At 39.2% G+C, this 20,315-nt stretch overlaps 1 protein-coding gene across 2 annotated transcripts in view; it reads right to left on the bottom strand.

Annotated features, from left to right (window-relative positions):
- FBLN1 (fibulin 1) overlaps positions 1 to 20,315 on the bottom strand; it is a 114,637-nt gene that overhangs the window by 27,475 nt on the left and 66,847 nt on the right. The window contains exons 15-16 of one of the 2 annotated variants that reach the window (XM_075070464.1): positions 4,907 to 5,049; positions 2,292 to 2,423 (exon numbers count right to left, since the gene is read on the bottom strand). In XM_075070464.1, the coding sequence (XP_074926565.1) occupies positions 2,292 to 2,423; positions 4,907 to 5,049 (275 nt within the window). Of the gene's footprint in view, positions 1 to 2,291; positions 2,424 to 4,906; positions 5,050 to 10,553; positions 10,957 to 20,315 lie in introns of those variants that run through there. The other variant, XM_075070465.1, reaches the window with a different exon arrangement.

Below are 20,315 nucleotides of genomic sequence, written 5' to 3'. Positions count from 1 at the left end.
CTGTGTTCCTGATTTTACCCACACAAACTAGTGGCCTGAATCCTTACCCCTCCATGTAAGATCAGTTGGCTTTTTCCCTCTGAGCTATAGGCAGGTTGCTTTCCATCATTTTTTTTCTAGAATTAGAGTTATGATCATCTCTAATTTCCACTTGAGACCTATGAAAAATGTTTGAAGGAAGCACAGATAGACCAGACACCACAAGAAGTATTTTAGTTTACTGAAGTAGGATTTTGCAAAAGGAAGCCCTGTTCCTGCTCCTGCTGTTCAGGCCCTGATTTGCCATTCAGCAATGCAAACTTAATCTATCCAGAAAATTAAATAAATGATGACACTTTGCATTCCTGTAGCACTGTCTGCCTTAATCTCAAAGTGCTTTTACATATAAGAATTCATTTAGTCTCAGCACCTCTGCGAGGTACTGTAGATAGATATTATTATCCCTATATTGCATATGGGGACTTGAGCTGCAAAGAAGTTAAATGTTAGTCAGTAAGTCTCCTGTACAGCTAGGTATATAAATAAGATCAACTGAGTCTTAGATTTGCGTGTAAGGCCATCCTTCTTCTCCTATACATTACAAAACATATATCTGGCTTATTTAGTTAAGTGCCATTTGTTTATGTCCTATTGTTCAAAACTGGACAGTTTCCCTTAGGCAAGTGCCATAACCAATCATAATTCTATACATGGCATTATTTTTTCAGACAAGAAAAAATGTGGGGAAAGAAAACTATGGTAGCTACAAAGTATCAGAGGGGTAGCCATGTGAGTCTGTATCCACAAAAACAATGAGGAGTTCGGTGGTACCTTAAATACTAACAGATTTATTTGGGCATAAGCTTTCATGGGTAAAAAACCACTTCTTCAGATGCATGGAGTGAAAATTACAGATACAGGCATAAATATACTGGCACACAAAGAGAAGGGAGTTACCTTACAAGTGGCAAACCGGTGATGACAAGGCCAATTCAATCAGGGTGAATGTGGTCCCCTCCCAGTAACTGATGAGGAGGTGTCAATACCAAGAGAGGGAAAATTGCTTTTGTAGTGAGCCAACGTCTCCCAGTCACTAGCTACAGAGTGATCTTGTTTGTATATTTTTTAAAGAATCAAACCAATGCCTGAAATCTGTAATCTTATAAGCCCTTCTTAGTATTCAGCTGCACATTTCTGTCTGATAAAGAATGAGACAGAAACCTAATGATTGTTTGTTTTATCTGCAGTAATATAAACTTAGACATTGCTGATACTGTATTGTCACATTTCTGAAATACAGCAGTGCCACCTACAGACCAGGCTAAATATAGTGCCCCATAAAAACATTTTACTCCACATCAACATTTCAATATGTAAGAAATACAGCAAGGATTTTACTCACAATTCAGAAGAAGAATCCTTTTCACAAGCATAAAAGCACATACATAAATCTGGGCTCCAGCCAGACTATAAAATATACATGCTAAACACAAATAATTGTGGGAAAATATTCTTTTGTTTTCATATATACATGCTAAGGCAAAGCAAAGCAAATCTCATGCTTCAAATCCCACGCTTCGGGGCGTAACCTGATCCTGTGCATTTCTTTGTGTCCTATGTACAAGTCCTTTGTAAACCAAATGATTCTATGGACCCCTCTAATATAGGCCAGAAAGTTGCAACACATGCAGGAATTTACTTACATATGCCTAACTGACAGAACCTCGAAAGACAGCAGCACAATCTGCCAGCAAGGAATCCCTGCCTACTTACATGTTTTATAATCATGAAGTTGGAAAAAACAATAAATTTGACCTGCCAATCAATATTGAAACAGTTACAGCTTCAGCGAAGTACCCGGTAGTTACAATGTAAATGCATTATTATTCACCAAAAATTGTTACCACATTATTTAAACTGTAGAGTCAATAAGAAAACAAAACAACACAAAACAAAAACAAAAACGTTTTACCATTAAAATCTTCTATGGTATACTTCTAACTGCTTCAATTATAATGGGGGAAGGACAATTTTAAAGATGAAAATTTACATTTGTAATTACATCCATTTCTCAACTGATTTATATTTAAAATTTCCCCAAAATTTATCCTGAGGCCAAATCAAAGTCTGTAAAATCAGATCAGATGAACCATATGTGACCAGACAGGGTGAATATTAAACTGATATAGACTTGAAAGTCAAGTTTAGAAAGCTACCCTGAATTATACTCCTTTGCCCCTTTCGACCTACATCTTCTGATAATACTGACAGGAAAAGGAACACATACTGTACATAGAAAATACTGTACTCACCCACTGTCATGCCATCCATGTAACGCTTGATGATATCAAAGGAATCCCTTAGATTTCCTTCTGTTATGTCAAATATGATATCTGCCTGGTTGGCTGGGAGCACAGGTGTTATGGCTCGAAGAAAAATAATCTCTGTGATCAAAAGCATCACAAAATGTGTTAAAGGGTTTGAAGTCAATTTAAAGTGGCTAAGCTCAATATTCAGTCTACAAAATTAATTGTGTTGAGCAATAGATAATGTGCATTTTATTTAAAAACTGGTAAAACTATTCTTTTTGAATATGCACACTTAAAAATAGGCAAGCTACCTTTTTTTAGGTGGGAGCTGGAGGAGTGCTTAAGGAGATCCCTATTTCTCCCTAGCTTACTATCACAAGCCACAGTCAAAAGCCCTACAGTCAGTCATGAGTCCTTTTCACGTCTGACAAGACCACTGCAAATATCAATCAGCACTTCAACATGGTGTCTCAAGACAACCACGAACTGTTCCCCCACTCGGGAGTATAGTGCAAGACCTCCAGGACTCACTAAACTGATGGCATGTTGCTGAGAAGAAATGGAGATCAGCCTCTGAACTCTGATCCCTTTTGGTGTCAACACAGCAGCCTTAAGTATGGCCTAAGAAGTTATGGTGGCTGCAGCAGTCCCATGAGGACCACTGTGCTAGCCAAGAAAGAGGCAGGTCATATAGTCTGCCCCACCCCCTCTCACTCCTGACACATTCCCTCCTATCTCCTAAATGGAAGGGTTGGGGAGTGGGTAGCACAGAATTTCTGTGAGGGTGAACCCTCAGCTTCCCCTTTTGGGCAGCTCTTGATACTTTCCACTGAGGCAGCACTGCCAGGGTTGAGATTCTGGCTCTCTGATCTCAAATGAAGGCATAAAGGGGTTTTTTTTTGGTTTGGTTTGGTTTTTTTAAATCTCATCTTTGAGAGATGTGACAATTTTGTTTTATGATTCTGCAGTTTTTCCAGAATCTTTTCCTGTGACTGAATCTGGTCTCAAGTCTCTCAGCGTAGACAGTGAGAAACCCCAGAAGGCTCTGTGCCTCCTAAGGAGGACACCTGTGTATCTGAGGTTCTGAAAACAAGTGAGAAAACTGACATAGAGAAATAAGGATCTTCCATAGTGATTAAAACTGCTAGAGAGATCTAAGAAAAACTCCAACAACTGTGTACAGGTCGTCTACTGAGATCAGACAGACTGGCACATTTGGAGAAAGATCACATCTGGCAGGAAGTGAGCGAGAAACCCTGAAGTTTCTTATATAGATTAGCGCAGTGAAAGCCCTGATCTCACGATTTGTTACTGAATGTGCATCTTGCACATGAATGGCACTGAAGACAAAATTCCACCATGGAGTTATAGGTACTTCCCAGTGAAATCAACAGGAGCTGTACTCAAAGATGAAAATTTGGCCCATACTCTGTAATATTATTTTTAAAGGCTGAAAGTGAATGTTATGCTCATGAAGGGTGAAGGACTGATAACCCACAGGTACCACACAAGCAACAGCAGCACAAGCTTCCTCATAGGGCCCCACCAAAGTGCAAAGATTGGCTTGGAGGGAACACCCTCTTTAGGGGGAAGGAGGATGCTCATTTTTGATGACTCGGCCTCTCTGACAAGAAAGCCAGCCTGTGATGATTTTCACAATGTAGAATATTTTATAATAGAAACCATACAGAGACCATCAATTCATTTCACACAATTCACCAAACAGCCATCAGATACTAACACAATTTGATCATTACTGACTTAGTTTCAAATCCAACCAATGACCTAAAGATGCAAGGCAGGATTTTTTAAAAGGTTCCAAATGATTGGAGTGCACAAAGTCCCCTGGCTTTCAATGAGACTTTGATCCTAACCACAGGTGCTTTTGAAAATACCCCGCCATCCCAACAAGCTCCGAATCCCATGCCACTCTCTTGCTGACTTCCTTAGTTTATTTAATGTTAAAATCTCAAATGGAATTTAAAACATTTTTCCAATAGGTCAATAATCATCAATTTAGATTGAAAAAGTGCCCATCAGATTTGCTCTTGTAAAACTCAGGGTGAAACCCTAGCCCCATCGAAGTCAATATAGTTTTCCATTGACTTAAATGGGGTGAGGATTTTACCCTTGGAAAGTGAGTAAGACCTCTGTCCTTTTTCATCTAATTCCCACTCTCCCAGTCTTATAATTTGAACAAAGAAAAAGAGGGTTGGAGTCTCATTTATACTATGCCCACTGTGCACCGCTCTGGCAGAGTAATATAAAATTACATTTACACCCACCTCCATGTGCCTTTTCATAGCTAGAGCAGTGCACAGTGGGCATAGTGCACATGAACATTCAGGCTCAGATATTCTCCTTGACTAAGAACCTGTGTGTGTTCGAGCTCAAAACGATTTTTTTGCCCCACAAAGGTATAAACTCCTGATCTGTGACTAGAGCTGCCAGACTTTATGGTAATACAAATAGCAATAAATAATTATGAAGGAATAAATGATAGAATTTGGGACTGTGCAAACATTTTACTGCACTGATAGTTATTCTGGCTTTAAGCAAGGATTTCCAGGTGTTTTTTTAAATCTTATAGACTATTAACTGGAACAAGGAACACTTACCTTCAGGCTTAGTAAATTCTTTGAATGTGGGTAGTGAAATGACTGTGTGGGAAATTGTGTGGACTGGATCCAACACACAGTTGACATCATTTGGTCGGCAAGATTTAATGCAGCGAATAGTATCTGTCCTTTCAAGTCCGACTCTAAGAGGGAAAACAAAAAGACAAATATTAACCATGAAAATGAATTACTTTGTTTTGCAAGATGGGGAACCAAAAGCTACAATGGATACAAGTATTCATTATTCCCCTCAAACTCTTAGTCAAGTGAAAATCATCAAAACCACAGTACTCTGGAATAATTTGACTGAGAGTTGCAGTCATGAAATCCTCAAGACTGGATCTCTAACCCTCAGGACCTACTAATTGCAATGTGAGAAATCCAGTATAAGAGATACCCATGGAAGATAGCCATCCAAACACAAAAGGACCATCAGTTCAGGGCTAGATTCTCACTTGGTGTAAACCAGCTTCATTGACTTTAGTAGAACTACATGAGCTTAACATCTGGTACACAGTGCTCACTTTGGTATCAGACATTCATCCAAAGCTTAGACAAACTTCTCTGGTCTAGAAATCTGGCAGGAAATATCACGGCAGGTTTTCTCACATGATTTATAGCACAAGAGCCAAAGGAGCCTTTCTTTCAGTCTTTTCTGTACCTCCCCTTTCCATCCAAATTGAGAAAACAGAGAGGAATGGAAATTGGGTGAGGGAGGGGGAAAGGTTAATCAAATTATTCCAAACCCCAAAGGTTTCATTTTGAGTTTGGGGAAATGCTATGGGTCAGTTCATATTATATCACCACCAGCTGCTCATTCCTACATGCAGTCTATTACAAATTAAACTACTTCTCACTTTTGTCCAACTAGACTGAATTTAAAGTCACTTGTAGTACAAGAACGTCACACAATACCCCGTCTGTGTTCCCTGAAGATAAAAGGGTTGTGCTGAAACTGGCAGTGTGACTTTCCCTAAGCCCTACAAGTGATCTCAACTTTGAACTGCCCATTTCTTCGCATTTCCAAGCAAAAAAGAAAAGTTTGTTGTCTCAGGAGGGAGGGAGATTAAAAGATGTAAAGGGAAAACTTCTCACAGAAGAGAAAAAAAAATAGAATCTTTACTTTGTCCGATACCATCAAAAACAAAAGATTCCTGTTCTTTTCAAATTCTTCCCATGCTTACTCATTAAACCAAACAATGTTGCACATGATGATTGCGTGTAAAGCAAAACACTCATAAAAGAAAATAATATGCAATATCAAGAAAACTATATGCTCTGCAGATATAAATTGATACAGCCCAACTGAAGTCAATGGAGCTACATTGATTTACACCATTATTCTTAATTAAGATTCATGCTTTAGGATTACCACTATATGGGTTAAGAAGAAATTCCAATTTCCCACCTCCTACCCACATTCCACATTGAAGATTTTTCTAGATATGTGATAGGGTAGGGAGGAGGTTCCTTCTGCTTGAAACGTCTGCCCACTTTTGAATGTTAATTTTGGACTTGATGAAAGAGTGGTCTGAACCATATGACAAATCCTATATCATTACTCTTGAACTTGTCACAAAGTGTTTAGTTTCTGCATTGAGAAGAAGGAACTTCCAGTTATTCAACACTGTTGATTTCAGAATAAGTGTCTGCTAAATTATACAATTTGGTCCCCAGACTAAATCAGCCGATTTTAACAATCATCATAAACAGAACAAGGAATAGGGCAAAAATTACCCACATCCTAGTAACTTTTTCCCTCTCTTTTTAGCATTATATATAAGGACATTTAAGAATATGAAAAATAAAAAATATATTATATTCAGAAATTAGTGCACATGGATCCACAACTCACTCACTCTCTCACACACACACATACGTAACATGATATCCATGTGATCAGATAAAAAAAATAGTCAACTACCGGAAAAATGCTTACTTCTTCCCTTTTCAAAATTACACTGATCATACAGGATTAAACCAGTGCCAAGTTTTAAATAAGATAGTGCTCATCAAGGCTAGTTATCACACATGGACAGAACAAGAGAGGAATAATTCCCAGATTTCCAAGGAGCCACAACACTTGTATCTAGGCTTGGAAAAGGAGATATTGGATCTTAAATCATGACAATATGTGAAAAGGCTATATCAGGTAATTTTTAGACATTTCTATCACATAATGTGTATAGATGGTCTATTCCTTCAAAGACCTGCATGGTTGGAATCATGGTGACTAAGTCAGTCTGGCTTTACTTTCAATAACATAAGGAGTAAATTTTTCACAATGAAGGTAATTAACAAATGGAACAATTTACCAAAGGTTGTGTTGGATTCTCAATCACTGGCCATTTTTAAATCAAACTTGACTATTTTCCCCAAAAGATATACTCTGGTTCAAACACAAATTAGTTTGGGGAAGTTTTATGGACTGTGTTATGCAGAAAGTATTAGATAACCACAGTGGTTCCTTCTGGCCTGAGAATCTTTGAATGTCTCCATTTCTCTCTGCACGTGTTGCAAAAAAGCAAATGCAATTTTGGGATGCACTAAGAGAGGTACAGCATGCAAGTCATAGGAGGAGATAGTACTGCTCTGCTCGGTGCTGCTTAGGCCTCAGCTGGACTACTGTGTCCAATTTTGGTCATGAATGTACAGAAAGAATGTAGAGAATCTGGAAAGGATCCAGAGCAAGTGACAAAGGTGATCAAAGAGATGGAATTCAAGCCTCTGAGCAAAGGCTGAAGGAACTGTGTAAGTTTAGTTTGGAAAAGAGGAGATTAAGGAGAATATGGTAGTGATCTTCAAATACTTGGAAGACTCCCATAAAAAAAAAGGCGAAAAGTTGTTCGCTCTTGCCACAGAGGGTAGGACAAGAGGCAATGGGTTCAAACTACAGCATAGTAGCTTTAGATTAAATCTCAGGAAAAACTTCCTAACTGTAAGAACAGTAGGACAATGGAACACACTGCCTAGGGAGGTCATGGAATTTCATGTTCTGGAGGTTTTCAAAAGATGGCTGGATGGTTCAGACAACAAATCCTGCATCTTGGCAGAGGATTAGACTAGATTACCTTCTAACCCCACCATTCTATGGCTGCTTCCCCTTCTTCTCTGTCCCCATTGCTAAAATTCAGGTTCATACTTCGGTTCTCTCACACCTTGGCTACCCTAACATTCCCTTCTCTGACCTCCTTTCTTCTGATGGCTCTGCTAACTTCTATAATGTATCCCAACTACAGCTGCCAACGCTACCATGCTCTTCTATTGATCCAACCACACCATTTCTGTCCTCAGGTCTCTTTGGGGACAACCTCTTTCTTTTGGGGCCTAGTTCAGATTCCTTATCTTCACCTTCAAAGCTGCACACTGCTCTACCTTCTGTTTATTTCCGTTTCATACTCCTCCCGCACTCAATCTTGGACTTTGCTAAACGCTTTGTGTGTTCCTCTCCTATTTGTGCCTCTTTCCACAATGGCCACTAAGTCTGGAACAGACTCCATCCCGTGTGCCAAGATCTTTGCTCCTTCAAATCCTTTCTTTCCTTTTGGCTTGCCTTTATCACAAATTTCAGCTCCAGCGCTATCTGCTACTTCCTTAATGCTTGTTCAAAAATAAAATAAAAATAAAGAAAAATCCAGTTTCTCTGATTATTTTGTAAATAATGCTCCCTTGAATATTTTCCTTTTTTCTTGGGTTGCCATTTTTCTTTACATTGTTTAATTTTCTTATCTGGAAAGAGCCTCGCACATCAATGGTGCTATATAATTATATATACTTAAAGGTTCGAAATAAACTTAAGTATGAAGACTTTTGTCTAATGCCATAAGATGTGGGCTCTGTGTTCTTAAATTACATGCTCAATGCGCACACACAATAAAATGATAGTATTCTGTAGCATTTTACAGTACCTTGGGCCAGATTCTTGCACTATCCTGATTTCACCCCCAAATGAGTATATATTAATGCTGTAGAACCAAACTTATTTTTGTGTCTCTAGCCAAGTTGACTATGGCCTCAAGGGGAGCAGCCCAGGTAATGAACTTGTAACCACATACATGTAGATGCCATATATGATCAATAGGATTAGAAACTCCTTTAGCTTAAGTAATATAGGCTAGTGTTTTCAAGTATGCAATGTTTTGATTCTATCCCCACTGGTAGCCCCTGGTACCTTTATAAGTAGGTGGTGACAGGCTCATTACAAATTGGCACGGCTGATGGAACTTGACTTTCTGTGAGCCATTTGGGATAAACTTTACTTAAGGAAGCACGCAATACACTGGCTAAATGTTATGATCATGTCCTTATCTAGTTGTTGGCTCACCTTGAGGATATAAGTCTATAACTTACATGTAATAGTTACTTCTTTAGTTCAGTTGGTCAGGGCTTATGACACTGGTACTGGAGGTTCCAAGTTCTCTCCCTACTGCTGATCTGTGGTGTCTGTGTTTACATGACAGTGGATTATTTTCTGCTCACCCAGATTATTCCTGGCAGGAGCAATCTAGATAGGACAGGGATAATGTGAGGCCATGACTGAGCATTCATGTTAAAATATGTGGACAATGCCCCTAGGTCTTTATGTTTAATGTTTTAGTCTTGTTAGCTCTGCAGAGTCACTACAATGACAGGAGAATGAACTAGGGTCCATGCTGGTTCATACACCAGTAGAATTGCTAAATAAGTCCCAGTTGCATCTTCTTCATTATTGGTGATCATACAGAATTGAAAAGGAACTCGATTTGACCTTCAGAGTCCAGGGTTGCTTTTCAGGGTTGCTAGAAAGAAAAAGAACAATAACAAAAAAACGTTCTTTACACTTGTAATTTTATGAGCTTTGATCTGGAAGCCAGAGAGAGAAAATTGACATGGAACCCAACAAAACATCTTTTAATTTTTTTTCCTCTAGAGACACTTCAGAATATAACCACTTGAGTAGAGAGGTGCTCGCTATTTGCTATTAACAAAATGTGCTTATGAGATTGTTGCTATTTTCCACCATTAGTTTTGACTTGAATGGACATTCCATGTTTGAAAGGATGAAACTGCCCTAAAAACTTTCATTTAGGGGGGTTTCACTTTTATATTATACTTAAAAACTAAGGGTGAAATTCTCAGCTCGTGTAAATCAGACTCATTGGCTTCAACAGAGCCATGCTAATTTATAACAGCTGGGAATGAAGTCCTAAATTTTCAAAAGCAACTCCATTTTTGAGTGCATAACTTAAGACCCCTTAAAGGGTTTTGAGTTTCAAAACATGTTAGCCACCTAGTCTCCAAAAATCAGATGCCTTAAAGATGTTCCAGTTTGGACAACCTTAACACAGATACACCCCAAATCACCGGTGAGCTCTGACACAAAATGTGTCAGTCTGTGCATCTTTAGAAAAGTTCTAGTTGCACTGCTGTACAAAAGCTATGTCCTCAGCCCTTTGTGGGTAGAAGTTGCACTGAAGGTCCCCTAGGAACCTCTGTTTTGCCCCTTATATAATGATGTATGCCATATATAAGAAACACAGCCCACAATGAGACGTTAAGTGGTGGAGAAAAGTGGAGAATTGTAACAATGATAAATAAATTGCACGTGCAGCATGCAATAGATGAATTGACATTAAAACTTTATTAAAACTGAAGAAAAAAATAAAAAGTCACAGCCAGAGGGAAAAAATAGCCACCGATGCCTGCATGTTAGGGATCAAAGCTGTGCAGAAACAAAGACAAAAAGTTTGGCAATAAATGCGCTGACAGTTCCATGGCGGAAAAGTTGCATTTGAATGGTCAGAAGAAGGTCTCTGGGCTCTCTGATTTGCTGCTTCATGACCACAATACCACTGTAGTTGTTCACCTTTTTTGTGGTGAAAAAACCCTCCTCGTTCCCGCTGATGATGGACAGCAGAATTTTATCCCCTGGGACAGCATTGGAAGGGCCCATGCGGAAAATGTCGGTAGGTACTTGAATGTTGGTAGGAAAAGAGAGGTGATAGGAGGTTATTCTCAAAGGCAGGCTCTGGCACTCCTTATTTTCATTACAAGGCAAGCGCTCACAGCGACTGCAAGAAAAGTGAGAACACAAGACAAGAGGAGGATTAACGTACATTTAGCAAGGTGGTAGCAAAGGAAGGGGCAGTGGGGTGAGAAATGATATGCTGACTTGCGCACTGTATCCGTTCTCCAATATGACTCAATCCTAATGCAAACAGATTCATTAAATAAGTATGTACTTGTTTGTAGTTTGTGTTTTTAGGAGAGAGTTATATCACTTCTAGAAGAGTTGCCCTTTCCTCACACCCACTGATATGCTAAACTAGAAAGGAGTCTGAGACACCTTACCATGGGTGAAATATTATCCAAATTTAGCCTTCAATTGTCTAGGGTCCTCTTTAATAGAGCTTAGTTTCTTTCAAAAACAATAGATTTTTATTTTGTGGTCTCATGCCTAGCAAACAAAAGCCTATGTTTTCCCAAGTGACTAGTGAATTTGGAGTGCCCAAGTTCTTGAGATATCTTATAGATCCCTGGTTTTATGAAAGCGCAGTGTATCCACTCCCTGAAAATCAGACTCCTTTAAGCTTTCCACATATTGAAGGACAATCCAAAAGTCTCAAAAGTTGAAGGCACCCAAGATCACGTCTATTAACTCGTGGCAGTGCAGAGGAAGACTCCTGACCTAACCATGACAATTTGGCCAATTTGTTTTGAAGAGGAACTTCTTCCAGATCCTAGCAGGGTGATCAGTACTACCCTGTGTAACCAAGAGAACCAGCTCAGCTCCATGTATAACATTTCTAAACAGGTACTAAAAACCAGACCCAATAGCATTGTTTCTCCAGCCCATGCCCTGGACCAATAAACCTCACACTTACAAACCTGACTCAAAAGGAAATATGAATGGGAAAAATCTCAGTACTTTGCTAGTAGTCTCCCAGTCCCTTGCTGACTGCTTTTTTTCTTCCCCTTCCAACTCTCTGCCTCCATACCACACCACATCCACCTGACTGTGAATCTACCAATCAGGGCCAATCCTGCCCACAACAAAATGCTGGCCAGCCAGGATGGCAATGGATTGGTGGCCCTAGTCTCACCTGGGGCACTGCAAGTCATGCTCCCCACAAAGGCAGCAATCTCTTTCCTTTCAGCTACTGAAATAAGTGAAGCTTCTCCTGTTAAATATGACAGCCGGGCATGCACATTAACATTCATAGATAATGGGGAACATTATCGTATGCTAACATATTAATCAGAATCTGCATATGTCATCTGGTGGGCTTGGAACTGTATTTATAGCATTAGAGATTCACCTAAAATGAAGGCTGATTTGAAATTCATACTAAAAATAGACTCAAACCACCAAGTTCAGTTCTGTATCCGAACTTCCCCATGTCCAGGATCTTAGGAACCAGGATTTTGTTCCAGACCGCGATAGAGTTAGGTGAAAGACATGATATTCTGTTCTGGATATTTAACTTCCGCAGAGTTTGCGGTTGTTCAGATACAGTAGTAAAGTTCAGGCTCATCTTATATACAGCCATTCATCAAGTAAAATTATATGTGACATTTGCTAACCTCAATGAGAAAACGAAATCCAGGTTTTGGGGTTTTTTGTTTTTAAGTGAGTTAACCCAGTGCGTTGTCATCAAAACATGCAAGTCATGTCCTGTATATGCTTCCAAAGCTGATAAGTACTAAATTATTTATTTGCAAAAAACATTGTTTGCATGGGCTGCTCTCCACTGAAGATTTGCTCAGGCACAAAACCATTAATTGCTTCCTGCCATGTCTCACTGAATACTTGGTAAGAGATGTTAGCACCTACTCCATTTCTTCCACCATGATGCAACAAATAGGCTCCTTACAGGCTCAGATTATGTAAATCATAAGTCTCCGAGCAAACCACACTATGTTTTTGCACATTACCAATGTGAGGTGGCCTTGCGCATTTTATGGCCCTGAGTGTACGCAGATTGAATAATGTTGGCAGACTAATTATTTTTAAAAAGCAAGATCAAGAGAACTCTGGGTTCCTGCCGGAACACACAGTATAGTCATGTTCACAACAGGCCACTAACCTGTTGAACAAAGCATGTTTAATTAAATCTAAAACCTGAATCCTCAAAGACTTAATAATGATAAATAATAATAATAATACCTAACTCTTATGTACAGCTTTTCATCTTTGGAGCTCTAAAAGTGGTCAGTATCATTATCCCCATTTTACGGGATTCCTTAGTTTATAGGGAAACTAAGGCAGAGGGAGGAAAGTGACTTGGCCAAGATCACCCAACAGACTAGTGGTAGAACCTGCACATGCTTATTTTATTCATGTATGTAAAGAACAAGCTTAAGTTGAGGCCTAATTGTGCCTGACTGCTCTTATGATATTTAAGCTATGTATTGGTCTTTGCATTTTTTCCATAGCGCACAATTAATTTCACTTAAGAAAATTCATGGCATTTAATCTGGTGGTTTTGGTTTTTGTTGTTTGGAAATGTTGTTAGAAAGGTAAGATGCTAAGTATGAAATCATGGAAAATTTTCCTTCATACAGATGGCTTTTTGGAAGCATTTACACATGCATGTGCACAGAAGGATACAGATGATGCACTCTACTGCTAAAGTCAAATGAATTTTAAAATAAAAGTTCATGCAAAAAAAAAAAAGCTTATTGAAAGGACATTCTGCTGATTCTGAAATGTTATTTGTGGAGACATATGTCTGTGGCTAGGAAGTTAGAATTATTTAAAATTCAAGACCTTTTATCTTATAGTTTGGTGATCCACCCTCCACTGTGGGTTTAGTGAATGTGTAATGACTGTTCCATCAAATAGCTGCAAAGAATAGTTAGCAAATATTATTGCATTCAAAGTACCAGAGTTCAATCTGGAGTCATCCCCCACAATAACAGTAAACAATGAATATCTAAATCCCAATGTACTTTCTAGGCCCAATGTTAAATTCTTCCCTTCTGCGGGTAGAAGAAAATCATACAGTAGGGAATTTAACAACCTAGTGCTAGCAAACGAGCAGACCAAGCCCAGGGGTGTATGTCCAACTCTGTGGTATTGCACTATGGATTAGCTGGCCATAGCGCTATTGAATCCTGCTACCACTAAGTGTCGCTGTGAGTACAAACACTAAGGAACCTATTTAAAGGAAAGGTTGGAGAAGGGGAGGGATCTGGATACCAGAGAAAAAAATTAAAACTGGTGAAACAGAACAAAAATAAAACTGCCTAGAGTGGAGCAGTTCTGAATAGCTCTTTATAATTCCTACAAAACTCTGCAATTACATTAGAAGCATGGCCCTAAAAAAATAAACATACAAATATTAAAATATTGCAAAAAACTATGCCTGGATCCACTCATAATTATTATAGATTGCTGTTTCAGATTTGTTTTTCTTTTAAAATGATATTATGTGACTTAACATTGATCACAAATGATTACGGAGACCTTTGTTTTTATGTGCAAAATATTGGTTCTTTAAAGAATGAACCTTCTGTCAAACAATAAAGAAACTTTATTTTTAAGGATATAATAAAGTATTCTATATCAAGGAAATTGTTATGTTGTTCTTAGTTTTTGAGTCTTGCTTTTGCTTGATACAAAGGCTACTTATACAATTATGATGAAAAGAGTTAAGTACATAAACTCCTCATGCACTGATGAAAGAGTACCTACATCCTTTTGATGTAAGGCTTTGTACTCAAAGAGAACCCATATCAATACGCTGAATGAAGGACCTAGTGAATCATAGAATATCAGGGTTGGAAGAGACCTCAGGAGGTCATCTAGTCCAATCTGCTCCTCAAAGCAGGACCAATCCCCAACTAAATCCCCAAATAGCCCCCTCAAGGATTGAGCTCACAACCCTGAGTTTAGCAGGCCAGTGCTCAAACCACTGAGCTATCCCTCCCCCAAGTGGAATAACTAGTGCTGAAATTTGGTTCTGTTTTTGTGTGTTTATAGGGAGCATATCAATCTCTGCACTCAATAGAGGCATGTTAGAGTTGAGCATGAGCATGTAAAGCATGTTGCTTTATCCTCATGTTTTCACTATTTGAGTTGGAAGAGTTGCTTGACATCGGGCATGGTTTGACCAAGGGGGTAGACTCAGCTCAAAACAATACTAAACAGTATAACATCAAAAAAAATTTTTTTACTTCTTTGTTTGGGTGGAGAGTTTGGGTTGTTTATGTCAACCTTAGTTGAAATAACTTGGGTTCTTCAGTATCTGCCACTCTCTGTTCATGAGAGAGCTTACTTAAGAACAAAAGAACATAACAATGGCCATACTGGGTCAGACCAATGGTCCATCTAGCTCAGTATCCTGACTTCCAACAGTGGCAGTGCCAGGGACTGAATGGATGGAATAAAGGGAACAGGGCAATTTATTGAATGGTCTACCCACTGTCATCCCATCCTAGCTTCTGACAGCCAGAGATTTAGGAACACTTAGAGAATAAGGCTGTGTCCCTGACCATCTTGGTTAATAGCCATTGATGAACCTATCCTTGATGAATTTAGCGAATTCTTTTCTGAATCCATTTATGCTTTTGGCCCTCACATCCCCCAGCAATGAGTTCCACAGATTGACTGTGTGTGGAATGAAGAAGTACTTCCTTACGGTTGTTTGCAAACCTACTGCCTATTAAAGTGCACTGCATTTAGAAGAATCACTGATATAAGAATCAACTGCATATAGTGATTGAAACCACTGGGACAAAATCATTTCTATACTAACTAAAATACTCCACTTGTAAGAATCAACTGTGTATAAGAATCAAATCATTCGGAACAGATGTGATTCTTAATAAAGGACTGCACTATAATTTCATTGGGTGACACCTGGTTCTTGTGTTATGTAAAGAGGTAAATAACACTTTCTTATTCACTTTCTCCACACCATTCATGATTTTATAGATCTCTATAATATCCCCCCTTTGTCAATTCTTTTCTATGATGAACAGTCCCAGTCTTTTTAATCTCTTTCCTATGGAAGCTGTTTGATATTCCTAATCATTTTTGTTGCAATTCTCTGTCCTTTTTTCAATTCTAATATATCTTTATAGAGATGGGGTGACCAGAACTGCATGCAGTATCCAAGGTGTGGGCATACCATGAATTTATATAGTAGCATTATGGTATTTTCTTATTAACTACCCCTTTCCAAGCAGTTTCTAATCTTGATAGGGCTTTTTGGACTGCCCCTGCTCATTGAGCAGACGTTTTCAGAGAACTTCAAGATCTCTTTCTTGAGTGGTAACAGCTGATTTAGACCGCATTATTTTGTATGTATAGTTAGGATTATGGGATTATGTGCATTACTTTGCATTTACCAACAGAGTTGATATGAAACAACTCACCTAATGAGTTATTTAGTATCCAGACTCATTAGAGCCAGATACATTTCATACATACATAATGCCCAGATACATTAGAGAGCCAAATGCAGACTGGAAAAGCTTGTAATGTAATTAGAACATAGGGCAAAGCATCAGAACACTTAAGTTCTACTTTCAGCTATGCTGTGGACTTGTTTGACCTTGTGCAAGACATTTAAACAAAGATTTTTCTCTGCTTGCTTTGTGCCTTTAAAGCATCAGCCATATCAAATCTGGCTTGCCCTGGTTTTAATGCAAGACCTTGGGGTGGGGAAGGTTTGTGTATCTCAGAACATGCATATGGTCAGCTCCTCCACCTCATGGAAGGTGTGAGTTACTGAATCTTTAACAAGGATGTCCTTTCTCCAAAATGTCTGTTAGTCTTTGGAAGCAAATAGGCTTTTACAAAAGCAAACAAAAAACCAAAAACTTCTCAACAGTCTGATTTAAAAAGCCCTTCCATCTAACTTGCTCGGCATTCAGCTTCCTGACTCTTGTGATATTACAATAAATTGTTTCCAAAATTTCATAAACTTTAAAAAAATAACTGTCATCTCCTTGCTTCACTCAGTGCATGGGCTAGATGGTGCTCACTGAATGATCAGCTATTCAATATTTTTTTTTCTCCTCACTGTTCAGTGTGTGGCCTTAGGCTTTATTTACTGCACACTGTTCAAACCCTGCGCTGAAGACAGAACTATTAATTCCCTCATGGGGTTTTTCTATAGCTCTCATCACTATAATATCCGAGTGCTTCGCAAACATTCATATATCTTCAGAACTCCCTGTGTGGTGAGAGCGTGGTATTATTTCCATTTTACTTATGAGGACCACAGAGAGATTCAAGAAGAAAGTTTCCAGTAATTTTGGATGCCCAATTTGAAATGACTAGATTTGATTTTTCAAGGTACTTAGCATTATACAGTACTTCATATGTTCAAAGCACAGCTCCCATTGACTTCAGATGCAGCTGTGAATGCTCAGCTGTTCTACAAATCATACCCCAGGGTCTCTAGTCAGGCACTGAGAAAACAAAGAAACACACTATTAGTGACCCTGTGCAAAATGTTTAATTTAAGTGCCTTGCCTAGCATCACATAGGAACTGTGGCAGAGGCAGGAATAGAATCCAGTACTCCAGGGGATCTTTCAACTGCCTTCATTATGAGATCCTCTTTTCTCTTCCTGCACTGTCCCCAGTCTCATTTACTTTACACCTTCTAACTTCTGCAAAAATGAGGCAGGGGTCCTACTGACAACTGCCTCCTTTATCTCACAACCCTGATTTATCCCCAGAGCAGTCCATTCTGTACACTTAATGAGGCAAGGGTCCTGAGGAAAAAATAGTATGTGAGATCATGTAATTAAAGACTGGGTAATAATTAAGGCTATGTTTTAATCACGGGTATTTTTAGTAGGGCTGTCAAGCGATTCAAAAAATTATTAAGCGCACTGTTAAACAATAATAAAATACTATTTATTTAAATATTTTTGGTTGTTTTCTACATTTTCAAATATAATGATTTTGATTACAACACAGAATATAAAGTGTACTGTGCTCACTTTATATTTATTTTTATTATAAATATTTGCACTGTAAAAATAGTATATTTCAATTCACCTAATACATGTACTGTAGTGCAATCTCTTTTTCTTGAAGTTGAACTTATAAACGTAGAATTATGTACAAAAAATAACTGCATTCAAAAATAAAACAATGAAAAAATTTAGAACTTATAAGTCCACTCAGTCCTACTTCAGCCAATCACTCAGAGAAGCAAGTTTGGTTATAATATGCAGAAGATAACACTGTCCATGTCTTGTTTACAATGTCACCTGAAAGTGAGAAAAAGCGATCGCATGGCATTATTATAGCTGGCATTTATGTGCCAGATGTGCTAAAGAGTCATATGTTCCTTCAGGCTTCAACCACCATTCCAGAATATATGCATCCATGCTGATGATGGGTTCTGCTCGATAATGATCCAAAGCAGAGAGGACCGACACGTGTTCATTTTCATCATCTGAGTCAGATGCCACCAGAAGAAGGTTGATTTTCTTTTTTAGTAGTCTGGGTTCTGTAGTTTCTGCATCAGAGTGCTGCTCTTTTAAGACTTCTGAAACATTCTCCACACCTCATCCCTCTCAGATTTTAGAAGGCACTTCAGATTCTTAAACCTTGGGTCAAATGCTATATCTATCCTTAGAAATCTCACACTGGTACCTTCTTTGCATTTTGTCAAATCTGCTGTGAAAGTGTTCTTAAAACAAATGTGTTCTGGGTCATCATCCGAGACTACTACAACACGAAATAGATGGCAGAATGTGTGTAAAACAGAGCAGGAGAAATACAATTCTCCCCCAAGAAGTTTAGTCACAAATTTAATTAACACTTTTTTTTTTTAATTGAGCATCATCAGCATGGAAGCATGCCCTCTGGAATGGTGGCTGAAGCCTGAAGGGACATATGAATGTTTAGCATATCTGCCACGTAAATACCTTTCAACGCCGGCTGCAAAGGTGCCAAGCAAATGCGTGTTCTCACTTTCAGGTGATATTGTAAATAAGCAGCAGTCAGCAGTATTTCCCGTAAATGTAAACAAACTTGTTTGTCTTAGTGATTGGCTGAACGAGAAGTAGGACCGAGTGGACTTGTAGGCTCTAAAGTTTTACATTGTTTTATTTTTGAGTGCCGTTATGTAACAAAATAAAAAAATCTACATTTGTAAGTTAGTTTCACAATAAAGAGATTGCACTTCAGTACTTGTATGAAGTGAATTGAAAAATACTATTTCTTTTATCATTTTTACAGTACAAATATTTGTAATAAAAATAAATATAAAGTGAGCACTGTACACTTTGTATTCTGTGTTGTAATCAAAATCATATTTGAAAATGTAGAAAAACTTCCAAAACTATTTAATACATTTCAATTGGTATGCTATTGTTTAACAGTGCAGTTAATCACATTTAATTTTTTTAATCACAGTTAATTTTTTTGAGTTAATCGTGTGAGTTAACTGCAATTAATTGACAGCCCTAATTTTTACTAAAAGTCATGGACAGGTCCCGGGCAGTAAAAAAAATTCACGGCCCATGACCTGTCCATGACTTTTACTATATACCCCCGAATAAAACGTGGGAGGTGGGAGGGGTCTGAGGGAGGGCAGCCCAGGTGCTGGGGGTGAGGCAGCAGGCGGTGCTGTGTGACCCGGGACCCCTGCTGGTGTGGGGAGGGAAGGAGAGGTTGGTGGGGCTGGCAGGCTTCCCATCTGACTCCATGCCTCCCTCCCCAGCAGCAGAGTTTGGGTGTGGGCAGGGGCAGGGGCACGAGATGGGCTGAGGCAAGCTCTGGGTCGCGCTTACATAGAGGTCTCCCTGGAACCGGTGACATCCCCCTTGCTCAACTGCTAGGCAGAAGCGTGACCCCCTCTGCCCTGTCCCTTCCAGCCTGTCCCAGCTCTGTCTCCTCTCCACCCATGGCTCCTTGTTTCAGTTCCATGGCTCCTTTCCTGCCCAGTCTCAGTCCCCAGTCTTGAAGGCTTCTCATCTCGGTCCCAATCTCCTTGCCCAGCCAGTACTGGTGTTCCCTCTTGAGCTTGCTGTCTGAGTTTCACGCTCCCCCTCTGCATACTTAGTCCCAGTCTCATTGTTCAGCCAGTCCCGCTCCCCCTGACCCAGTGGCTCCCAGTCCTAGTTCTCTCTCTGGGTTCCTTATCCTACCTTACTCTCTTAGCATCACAGGGGCCTGGTCTACACTATGCGTTCAAACCAATTTTAGTGGCATTAAACTGATTTAACCCTGCACCCATCCACACAACAAGGCCCTTTATATCGATATAAAGGGCTCTTTAATCCAGTTTCTGTACTCCTCCCCGACGAGAGGAGTAGCACTGAAATAGGTATTGCCATGTCGGATTAGAGTTAGTGTGGCCGCAAATCGAGGGTATTGGCCTCCGGGCGGTATCCCACAGTGCACCACTGTGACCGCTCTGGAAAGAAATCTGAACTCGGATGCACTGGCCAGGTAG

The sequence above is a fragment of the Chelonoidis abingdonii genome, chromosome 1 (genome assembly GCF_003597395.2).
Source record: "Chelonoidis abingdonii isolate Lonesome George chromosome 1, CheloAbing_2.0, whole genome shotgun sequence".
Lineage (NCBI taxonomy): Eukaryota > Metazoa > Chordata > Testudines > Testudinidae > Chelonoidis > Chelonoidis abingdonii.
Note: the sequence above shows the minus strand (reverse complement) of the source record. Positions and strands in the feature narration are given on the sequence as shown.